General features: G+C 41.8%; 1 protein-coding gene and 1 long non-coding RNA gene across 2 annotated transcripts in view; both read left to right on the forward strand.

Annotated features, from left to right (window-relative positions):
* Window positions 1–12,109, forward strand: part of LOC310839358 — a 97,171-nt gene that overhangs the window by 53,395 nt on the left and 31,667 nt on the right. The gene's annotated exons all lie outside the window — the stretch shown is intronic.
* Window positions 1–12,109, forward strand: part of NPLOC4 (NPL4 homolog, ubiquitin recognition factor) — a 50,662-nt gene that overhangs the window by 19,804 nt on the left and 18,749 nt on the right. The window contains exons 9-12 of the mRNA XM_083727567.1: window positions 3,839–3,925; window positions 5,215–5,286; window positions 6,644–6,770; window positions 8,283–8,443. Of these exons, the coding sequence (XP_083583693.1) occupies window positions 3,839–3,925; window positions 5,215–5,286; window positions 6,644–6,770; window positions 8,283–8,443 (447 nt within the window). The remainder of the gene's footprint in view (window positions 1–3,838; window positions 3,926–5,214; window positions 5,287–6,643; window positions 6,771–8,282; window positions 8,444–12,109) is intronic.

Genomic DNA, 12,109 nt, shown 5'->3' on the forward strand with positions numbered 1-12,109 from the left:
AGGGAGAACTACAACTTCCCAATGGAATGGAAATTTCTAGTAGAATAAATTTGTATAAATATATAATTTTCTAAATTAAGGTAAGGGAGTGTCTACAGGCACCAAGCGAAAACATTCCTCTTTAACTAGGCCTTTTGCTGTTAAACAATCTATATAGCCTTTTCAATATGGATGTGTGTTATTGCACATTTTATTATTATGTTATGTATTTTGTGTGGTTTTTTTGGTCATCTGCCCTCCGATCCTTGAATGAAGAGCTGTATATAAATTTAATTAATGGTGATGATAGAGATCTGGTTGGATCAGTGGTTCATGAATTTTTGTTTGGTTTACTAGCCAAGCTCAGTCCTCCTTGATGACACCCATTCTTGTGACATGCGCAGAGAACTCATGAGAGGGTGTTTTCCTCTACGGCTGGGCTTTTGCAAAAAGTGCAGGCAGCACCTTTCTACTGCTCCCTCCTGCAAAATCTCAACAGGAACGAATAAAAATTAACTTTTATCTTCCTCTTCATTGAGGTGAGGGAGAAGTTTTTCTCCTATAAGCTGGACTTTTGCAGAAAGCACTATTTGTATGCTATGGCTTCTGCCAAAGTGAAGGGAAAGAAACTATCCCACCGCCATGACAGACACACACCAGACTCCCTTGCAAAAAAAAAAAAAATAGGGGCCATTTATTTCCCTGCTTATATGGATTTTTCAGGAGGTAGGAGCAAAAAACTTGTGCCACTTTACACAAAAGCCCACCTTTCAGGACAGGATCCATCTTTCCTTTCTTCCCCATTCTTGGAGGAAAGGAAGCATGGCTTCACTCTCACAAACTGAGTTTGGGTGAATACAGAGGGGTGTTCACCGGATGAAGACAAGGCGCTTGCTGTTGGCAAGGAGGCAAGTTGGTTTATGCAACCTTGCATTGGACAATCTTTTGTAGTTCAGATTGATTTAACTCCTTTCAACTGATGCTGCATCAAACTTAACCCAGCTGACGTATTCGCTTTAGAAGGGCATTTCTGGATTTGAAAGCTACAAGTGATGGAGAATTTTGATTAGCTATTAAAGAGGTTGCTATGATTATCATCCTTGTTCAAAACTATTATTATTATTATTATTTTATTTTTTTTTATTTTATTACTACTACTACTCCACCCATCTAACTTGTTTGCCGCAGCCACTCTGGGCTGCTTTCAACATACATAAAAACGTAATAAAACACCAAACATTTTAAAACTTCCCTATACAGGGCTGCCTTCAGTTGTCTTTTGAAAGTTGTATAGTTACTTAGCTCCTTGATATCTGATGGGAGGATATTCCACAGGGTGGGTGCAGCTACCAAGAAGGCCACTTGTCTTTATAGTTTCTCTGCCCATTATTAGCATCAAAATATATAGCATTTTCCACCATGCAACTTTAACATAGTGACCAGAGAGCAGCAAGTGAGGATACTAGGACCAAGTAGTTTTCACAGTACTTACTAGTGTATCAGGTTGTAGTTGAGGAAAGAGGACAGTCTGTTGTCCTATGATCCTCCTTTGGCCATTTTATAAAATGCGGTCTCAACATATAATATAGTGGTGACCTTGGAAGTGTTGGTGGGGAGCTCCTACTGAGGAGGGAGCTCCTTGCTTATGCATAAAATATATGTCTGTTGGCTGATTTGAGACATGCAAGCAGTAATAATTCATTGGTGCGCTGTTCAGTGGCAAGATTCATGAGTTTCTGTTAAGTTGCAAAATAAACTTACATCAGCGCCCTTGAATCCTCTGCACACCATGAAGCTAAGTGTTGAGCACTTTGTTTGCTTGCCAGTTTGTGTGTTTTGGTATTGCATCATGGTACAATGTGTAGAAACCAACAAGCAGCCATGCTAGAGGGGTTGTTCTCTGGTTTTGTGGCTCCTGTGTGATTTATCAGAGCTGCACTAACGCTTGTTCAGCCCAAGATAAATAGATAGCGTCTACAGTTCCCATTTTAGATTCGCAATGATTGGCAGCTATTATGTCGCTGAAACCATGTGAATTAAATGCATTGAGTTTGGAACTGATGCAAACACTATTGCTGTGATTTGCAAGAGAGGCTGTGTTCCTTGGTATCCTGGCAACCCTTCAAGATCTCTGCTGGCTTGGCCAAAGGCAGACAAGAGTTACAGTAGATCTGAGACATCCTTGATCCAGTTCAGTCGCCCTGTTAGTTGAGATACCACCTGATTTAATGCATCTGTTTCCTCAACAAGAAAACTTTGGGTGGAAGGTGCAAAAATAGCTGATGTTGCCTGTCAGTTAAATACAAGCTTATTCTTTCTGGAAGAGAAAAGCCAGCTTGTCAAGTGTGTAACAGAATATGGTAGTAGAGTTCTAAGGAGGAAGAATGGGAGGTGTCAATTCAAAATATTGATGGAGGATGACTTTTGATTGTTCCCATATATATTTGCAAGTAGAACAGTGCCACAGCAAAAAGTCAGCTGGGCTTTCTCCCTGATAAGTTAATTATTTACTTGCTGATGAACTTTCACATGGGAAAGCATTCAAAAGAGCACCCCCACTATTCAGTCTGAAGTGGTACTTGGTAGAGCATGAGACTCTTAATCTCAGGGTCATGGGTCAAGCCCAACATTAGGCAAAATACTTAGAGAAAAACTCTGACTCTCAAAGCATGTTTGAGAGAGAATCCACAATCCAGAGAGAAGTCTCTGCACTCCTGAGATATATTCCTGAGTGCTTTCCCGTATTTTATGCTTCCATATGGCACAGAATTTGACTTTTGAGATAGAGACTAGCTTGAATGTGAGGTGCTTATGGCAGATTTTTATAGCATGCGAAGGGAAATTATCACTGTTAGCTGTCTGTTAAATTTTCGTATCAGTATTCATATAATACAAATAATGAATCAAGATTAAGGGGAAGAATCGTAATTAAAAGTTTAGTCTTAGGAAACACATATCGTACCATAGGGTGGTTCATAAGTATTTGGAAAGAAAAGAGGCTTCTAATAACTATATAGAATTATTGAAAATCCAGCCTTCTGTTTTCAGTCAGATAAGTAGGAAGCTAAGGAGCAAGGCAGAATTAGATAGAGTGTCGAAGTTGGAAAGGGAGGAGAGACTAGAAGATAAGAAATCTGTAAATTAGAGACTAGAGAATAAAAGGTTGTGGGTCAGGTGGCTTAACTTAAAATTAATTAATACCTTGTGACACATTAATGTCCATCCATCAAAAAAATATTGCTGGGTGCCCTATATAGGTAAGGAATCCAATGTTAAGCAAACAGTGATGGCGAGGGTAAAATTGCCAATGCGTGAGATACTAGAAGGATTTCTAGATCACAAGCTTTAAACACAATTTGTAAGAGGCTTTGTTTTTTAAAAAATACTTCATTTGCTCCTTGCTTAAGAAGATTTGATGCAACCCCAATGGGGATCACAGCTGGGCAGAGTGCTGCTGAGCTCGAGTCCTGCTTCTGATCTTCCTATGCACATCTGCTTGACCAGTGAGAACAGGATATTGAACTACATGGGTCATAGCCTGATCCTTCAGGCCTCCTCTTAGATTTTTACGGGTGAAAGAATGTAGGTTTCTTTACAGTTATGTGTTGGGAAATGACTGGGTTTCATAGAGAAGCATAGCTCATTGTTCAAATTAATATTCAATAGAACCAGCAGTCAATAGCCTGGTGTCACACGTATCAATGTAACTGCAGCGAGACACAGCAGCTTGTCAATATTCATTCTCCTGACATTTCCTATCGTTTCTTTCTCGAGAACGAAACATTTTGTCTCCTTGGGGTGCTAAATGTCCACCCATGTTTGCAAACTGGTTCTCTGTTGCTTTTCTCTTTATTTTCAGATTGGCACACAAAACAGTCTGGAACTCCTAGAAGACCCAAAGGCGGAGATTGTGGATGAGATTGCAACCAAGCTGGGCCTGAGGAAGGTAATAAAAACATGTGTGGGCCAGGATATAGGGGGAAACCTTTGAAAGGAGCTGGAAGGTTGACAAATGTACGGGATCTGGTTTGTTGGAAGCTAATTGGGCTAGTGTTGTTTCAGCATGCAGGCTGTACTGGAGGTTTTGTGACCTGTGCAGCTTTTTTCTGCTGCATAGTCCTGAGCCAACATGAAACTGAGTGGAAAGTGTGGGTTGGTGTAGTTAAGCAGATCTGTGTTGCCAGTAGCACATACAGATGTGGTCGCATAGTTTTGAATTCCTCAGTCTGCAGATCAGGCTCCTGCTTATCAGCTGTTTATTATAAAGGCAGGTGAAGCAGGAATCTTGGTGCAGCTCCTTAAACAGTGCCCCAGCTGTGCCTTTCTGATATGACTGGGGTAGAGAAGATTTCCCCTCTTGGAAATCTCCTCCTTAATCTGCAGACAGCTTTTTAATAAATCCTAACACCACCCTTACGCAGATGCCTTTCAGATCCATACTTAGTTTTCTTGCCTTTATGAAGATACTGCTTGTGTTGCAAAAATAAAGGATAAAATACTTTGCTTCCTCACCCCCCAAAAAAGGGTTGAGTGGGTCATATAGGGCAGATTAGTCATTCAATTTGGGTTTATATAAGGCATCTGTGTTTAAGAAACAAAACAATTTGTTTTTGTTTGAATCTAGCCTTTGTTTTATCCTGGTTTTATGGTTATTTTGCTATACAGATCATCACTAATAACATCTACAAAGCATATCAGGTTTAGCTCTTGATATTTGTTGCAAGTGTAACAGCAACATCTGAACAGCAACTGAGTGCTTGAACAGTGAGCAATGGATATGAATACTGTATGGATCTACATTTCAGAAAGGCTTGCACTTATTTAGCATGATCAAGTGGGATTCAGGAAATAGGAAATTTGAGAGGGTTCCCTTTTAGATTAACCAGCATAGAAACTTGATACCTTGAGAGCACTTCTGTGAACTGCTTTTGACTCTACAGTGTGGACACAGAAAAGTAAATATATTTTTATGGGCGAGGTGCGGAGGAGAATCCCTGCAGTCTCCAGATCTTTCCGTAAGGAGGCATAAAACTGCCGGTCTCACCAGTTGTCTCTGCAAATGTGTGAATTGTATTCAATTGAGGTCTGTGTAGCTAAGGGAGTAATTTCCTTCAGGCTGCTGTTGAGCAGGCTTTCTCAAAGAGCTTTCTCTAGCCAAGAACATTTTGTACCAATGTGGGAAGGTCACCTTAAAAAAAAATGGTAGAAGAATAAAATGAGCGTTTGTGTTTTAAGGTTGGCTGGATATTCACAGATCTGGTCTCAGAGGATACGCGGAAGGGGACTGTCCGGTATAGCCGGAACAAGGTGAGAAGCGAGCTTTTTCTTTTTTGTCCTTGCACTCTTTTATTTGCAGGCTTTGAAGAGGGGGGAAAAACCACCTTAAGCAGAGAACTATGTGTGTAGATTGATGCCTTGCTTTTAAGGGTGGGCCTTGTTTATTAAAATTAGAATAATGCATGAGTTTGGAGGGAATTTAGAGGAGCCATGAATGATTTAGAATGGAGCTTTGTACGGATAGGATGTCAGGATGGTTTGAAATCTGTCTGGATCCTTGGATACCTGGCGATGGTGCACTACAAACACAAAATCCTAGTTCTCTTTCCCTTAAATACGACTTCACTTCATCTTGCTTGTTTTTAAAATGTTTCAGCAGCGCCAATACCATAAGATCCCATTGAAACTTGTTCTTGTATCTATCTAAGCTTACAAGAGTGCTTTTGTATACCTTCCTTGATTTTCCAAATCTCCCGCAGCTGTGGTCACAGGAAGCAAGCTCTTATTCTGCAGTTTGTTTCAACCCAGCACATAGCAATGTTCCACATACCTGATTATTGTTAATGCTTCCCTCTGCTGGGTAATTTCTGTCTAGTTTTTCTCCTGTCCTTCTGAATCCTCTTTCTAGACAGACTTAACACATTTGCTGCCCTTACTTGGACCTTCCATAGTGAATTATCTCAACCAACCACTATTCTGTGACCATAACCAAGTACCATAAGCTAATAGTAGGCTTTGCCTACTTCCACTATAGTGAAAATCAGGCAGAAATCTAAAACAGCCTGCTTGCTCATGATGAAGTACACCCTATTGCATTATTCATTTTATAGTTTGATCACACATTGGGGAAATTAATCTTTCATGGGGAAGTTATTGTCTGCGTTCTCCTTCTGCCCTAATTTTGCCACCTCCGTTCTTTACATCAACCAGATGTGAGCATGAAGACCTTGGACCATATGTCAGGCTCAAGATGTTTTTCACCTCAGCTTGTAGACTTTCGTTAGATTCTGGGCAATCTTAACTTCCGCGAATCTGAAAACCAGTAAATTTTTTAGTTGTCATAGTTCTAAAGAGAGCTAATAAAACCTGTGTCCTAAAAGTTCAGCGACCAGAAGCCAAATAAACTTGCCTGATTTATTTCTCGTTTTAAAAAACTCCTTTAAAAAGCTTGGTTTTCCTAGTATGATAGGAATTGTTTGCTGAAACTAAAGCTTTGCAGGTTGTAGTGCCTATGCGTAGTGATGGTTTTCCAAGATGGTCATCTGTGCTAGATTTAGAAGTTACTAATCCATGCTTCATTTTAGAAAGCACTCCTGGGTTACCTTAAATGCCACTTGTGCAATGGCTCCGTCTCTTTAACAGTGTCTTGCCTTCTCGCCTTCTTTAGGATGCTTATTTCTTAAGTGCAGAGGAGTGCATCACAGCTGGGCATTTTCAGAATCAGCACCCAAACATTTGCCGCCTGTCCCCAGATGGTCACTTTGGATCCAAGTTTTTCACTGTGGTGGCTACAGGTAAATCAAAACAAAATGCAACCTCTTTTGCAAACACCTGAAATGTTTTATAACCCTCCACCTCCACTCCATTAAAGCAGCAAGCTTTTCAGAAATTGAGACCAGTAAAAGAAAACAGTGTTTTTGGCCATGAGGTGGTTTCTAACTGCATGTGCTTAGGAACCCTTTGCAGGCTAAAAAAAAGCCCGCAAACCCAGGAGCACTGGGGCTTGCATGTATGCCCTTGCCCCCATTCTCTGTTTTTAAGCCTGAGTGTTTTCAACTTTAGTTGAAGAGGAAACCTCCCTCCCCTCCCCAAAATGGAGTTTGGTTATTTGGAAATGCTTATGTTAATAATGTTAAAACCGTATGTTTTTTGTGTGCATGAATTAAAGCCAGTCATTCTGCCTTCCCATTACATCTTATACTGGGGTGGGAGGTGCAGTTGCTGATAAACAATATGCATCTTTCCTTTCCTTTGGTTTAAGAATCTCCTTGACAAATGCCCCTCCATGTGCAATATTTAATAAAGCTTTTCAGTGGTACCTTTTGCTAAGACTAGGGCTGTGTGAGATGAAGCTGAAATCTCCTGATTGTATGAGAAAGTGTTGCTTAGTGCTGCACGCACAAGAAAAGTCTACAGCACAACATAAAAATCACAGTGGCCTGGCCTGGCACTGTACTGTTCTATGATAATGGTGGAAACCCAGTAAAACATAAAACTATTTGCAGATGTAAATGTATAAACTGCGCAAATACATGTGACCTCTTCACTGTATGCAGTCATTTATGTGACTTCTTAACAAATCCCCTCTATCTGGATACCTCTCTTGGAAAGTTGTGTACTGTTTGCCATTTGAAACTCTTAAGCCAATACAGGCTCAGAAGAAGAGTCCTTTGTACAGTCATACCTCGGGTTGCAAGCCCTGTGGGTTGCGAGTTTTCGGATTGTGGATCACACTGAACCTGGAAGTACAATGGTACCTTGGGTTAAGTACTTTATTCGTTCCGGAGGTCCGTTCTTAACCTGAAACTATTCTTAACCTGAAGCACCACTTTAGCTAATGGGGCCTCCTGTTGCCGCTGTGCCGCCGGACCATGATTTCTGTTCTCATCCTGAAGCAAAGTTCTTAACCTGAGGTACTATTTCTGGGTTAGTGGAGTCTGTAACTCAAAGCGTATTAACCTGAAGTGTATGTAACCCGAGGTATCACTGTACAGGAATGGGTTACTTCTGGTGTTCATGCATGCACAGAAGCACAAAATGACATGTGCAGAAGCGCCAAATCGCGTTACGCGTGTGCGCTGATGCGGCGCTGTGGGTTGTGAGCGCTGCAGGTTGCGAACGTGCCTCCCGCATGGATCACGTTCACAACCTGAGGTATGACTATACTTAAGGCAGAAAATCTGGATTTGATGAACTTACATTTATTGGCTCAGCGACATCTTATATCCATTTTGAGTGTGCTACAACCTGTGTACATATATACCTTCTCCTTCTTGAGTGTCTTAAAGGTACCTTTTTATCTCCAGGTGGTCCTGACAACCAAGTCCACTTCGAGGGCTACCAGGTATCCAACCAGTGCATGGCTCTAGTACGTGACGAGTGCTTGTTGCCATGCCGCGATGCTCCAGAGCTCGGCTATGCAAAGGAATCCAGCAGTGAACAATATGTGCCTGATGTGTTCTATAAGGCAAGTGTGGATAACCTCCATTGACATGTGGTCCTTTCCCATTTCTGGGAAAGGGGTATGGTTCACTCTCTTCTTTTCTGTAAGGTAACTAAACAGTAGTGGCAAGCCATGGAGGGTAGCCCTTTCCCAATACTTAACGTCTGGAATTTCCTTCTGCCCTTGGGAGGGTGCTTAGCCTTCTCCTGAAAGGCTGTTGGAAGCCTAGGCTAATGGGTTTTCATGCCCAAGCTAGCTGTCAAAGAAAAAGGTGCACTAGCTGTTCTATCATCTTTCTCTGGGTTGATTGCTGAATGGGCAGCAGTTTTCCTGGCACCCCCTTCCTTCCTCTCCTACCTAGCTCTGGAGACAACCTGTCTTGTCTGCCCAGTGCATTGGAAGGTGTTGCCACTGAGTCATATCTCCTGTCTACATTGGCATGTTTGGCCCGTGTTGTTCAGAGCAGTGCATCAGCGTTGGGGAGCCACCTAAGTCAAGATTCTGCCATGGCTCCACAGTTGCTGCTTTTGATGTTGTCTCTATCGGATCCACAACAACACCTCTGAACCTTGAAATTATAGGGCAGGCATAGGCAAACTCGGCCCTCCAGGTGTTTTGGGACTACAACTCCCATCATCCCTAGCTAACAGGACCAGTGGCCGGGGATGATGGGAATTGTAGTCTCAAAACATCTGGAGGGCCGAGTTTGCCTATGCCTGTTTTAGGGGGTCATCAGAACAGTAAGCTGTTGTATTGACTGAGTATAAATTGGAGCATGCATTCTTGCACACACACACACACACACACAAGCTTGCAAACAGCAGTTCAGCAATATGTATGGAAATACAGATTTGCAATAGTTTCTTGTATAAATAAGCTCAATTTCCCTTTTCTTGAAAATCCTCCTATCATACTCCAGATCCTATTCAGCTTCAGTCAGAGGTAAGCTACTTTGTGCCCCCTATCGGGCCCTCTGAATTAATGATGCCACTTGTGTTTGGCTGTGACTGCCACCCCTCTTGTTGACTTCGGATTCCTGACTAATGTTTGCTGTTTCCTTTGCCCAATTATGCTTAGGTGAGATGCTCAGTGAAGCAAAACGATGCAGCAATAAAAGCTGCAGGTTTCTGACAGTCAGCGAGAATAGTTTTTGTTACGTAGGATATACTTATAAGACACCCGGTGAGCAGCATCAGTTGCTGCATAGTGACAAGTAGTAAAATAGAAAACGTGGATTCAGAGAAGGTAAATTTCATGGTGGGAGGGAGAGGGAGGGAGGATGAGAGCTTTGAGTGGAGAACAATGTAAAAAAAGGCATGGGTAGATCCAGAAGATTGGGCAGCAGGCAGGATATAAATAATTCCTCTGTTCTGTTAGTACAAGCAGACAGCATTTTTCTTCTCCCTTATGTCTGCCTTATATGTTGCTATTCAAGAAACAAAAAAATTTGAGATATTTTCAGTACTTCACTTTGTGTGTATGTGTGCTTTCCAAACCAGAAAATTCTGAAGCAGACTTTAGAAGACTGAAATCTGATTACTCTCTTCTTTTTTTAGTATTGTGGTTTTTTTATCCTCTCAGCAAAAGTCTCCCTAAGATGGCAGCATTTTGTAAGCAGTAATTAGTATGTGCAGCCGACACCCAATGCACAAAGTGTTGACGGTGGCACTCTGGAATGGGAATTTACTAAGGCCTCCGCTATCAGTCCCACTTCTGTTTACTTGTACAGTGCGAAGCCATTTTGTGTAGGGTTCTCACTTACACTTTTCAATCCTGCAGTACGGAAATTTCCAGCTATGGCTTGTGACTCAAAATTACATTGCTTCTACTTTCTTTGAATACAACCTTGCCTGGCTATATAGCTGTCACTTGAATTGATCACTGAGCCTTTAAAATTCAGGCTGCTCAGAAATATACTCTGGAATTCAGGCAAGTGTTTCAATAATCCTTGAGCCAGATGCAACGTAATGAAATCATTGGAAAGTTTAGTAAATTCTGTGTTTAAGGACCATTTGGGCCTTGATAAATGTGGAAGACCTGGCTCTTTAGACAATACTTTATCACAGATTTTGTGAGTGACAGCTTCATAAAGGATCGTTAAGACATTGTCTTGATGCCAGAATATCTCTGGTAGGCTCTGGCCCTGTTAGAATACGAAGCACAGCCTTAGTCGTCAAGTACGGCTTTTCTTATTTTATTTGGCTGGTTATACGTCTATACTTTTCAGTTCCTGCCTTGTACAGTAGGGGAGAGTTATTGTTTATGCCATATGACTTTATGACAACTTAGCGGGAACAATTTGTGGTCACCTTTTACATATTCAGAAAGCAAGAGATCTGCACCCATTCGCAGAAAACACAGGAGCAAAATAATCCAAAGGTTCTGAGAATAAAATGTTTTCTTTTTTGAAGTCCATTTAGTGCGTTTTGAACTTTTCACTCCGTCAATGTTATTTTACCGTTCCTTTCGTAAAAGGCAGGTGTGTTGAACCAAAGGCGAGACTGTCTCAGAAGGCTTGCAAATGCCCTTTAATGGGGAGTTGCTGCAAGGATGAGCTCACAAATGCTTATAGATTCCCTTCCTTTTAATATACGCTAGTTGGCTCGCTTTGATGCAGTGCTTATCTGGGGTGCTGGGCTGTTGGCCCAGAGAGGGAAGCTATCTGTAAGCCTTGGATAGTTGCCACCTGTGCCCTCATGGCGCCAGGTGGATTGATGGGAGGTTCTGGCCAAACTGATGCATGCTATCATTTGCATAAGTAACAAATGAATATTTTTTTGGCTGCAGACAAGTCATGACGACACCTCACTGCTGTGGTGTCTGACCCACGTCTGTAGTGGCTTTGCAGGCTGTGTTGTAAGCTTACATGTCCCTTTAATATAGCACTAGAACTGGCCATTCTGGCGTTCTTGATATCCTCCTTTGGTATCCCTGCAGCAAACCATTTTTTGCACAGACCCTCCTTTGGGCCTGTGGTTCAGAACAAAAGGTTGCCTTATTTTCTCCGTATTCTGTCCTTACCGTGGTATTAGGAGCACTTAACACTCAATGCCCCATTCTTGTGACATGAAGGAATATATTTTGATCCAGGCCAGGGGTTTAGCTAAGGGAGGCTGTTGTCCTGCAGTGTTGGTTTATAACATGCCCAGAACAGGAAGACGTTAATGAGCTACTTGGACTAAATTATTTATTGGGGTAAAGGCTTTTTAAAGGTTGGTCTCTTGGCAGCCAGCTACTACAAACCAGCACAACTACCTTTCCAGAAAATTAGGAGAGATCTGCACTGGAACTTTTTGGAGTGTGTGTGTGTATGGCTTAAGCACTCACATGAAAGAGCTTTTAGAAATTTGTTGGATCCGCCCCAAGAAGCCAATGTTTGTGTAATGTGGAGTACATTTATCTCGCAAGGTTAGCAGCAGTTTAAATACAGCAGAAGCTATTGAACCCCTGTGTCGTCTAGCTGGGTAGGAGAACAGATGCTCTTTAAACTCCTGCAGGCAGAGAAGAGGTGATGTATGTAAAATCAGAGAGACTTGAAGCGGTGCCTATGTGAAACTTTGCTCACTGCATAAAGTATACAGTCCTGGTATATTGTTTCTATACTTTTGGAAAACGTTTTTTCATGAAGGTGTCTCAGTTGCTTGCTGCACAAAAGAAGCCCATGTTGGGATCAAAGCCACATGTCTAGTG

The sequence above is a fragment of the Podarcis gaigeae genome (assembly GCF_964106915.1).
Source record: "Podarcis gaigeae genome assembly, chromosome: 2".
NCBI classification, from domain to species: Eukaryota; Metazoa; Chordata; class Lepidosauria; order Squamata; family Lacertidae; genus Podarcis; species Podarcis gaigeae.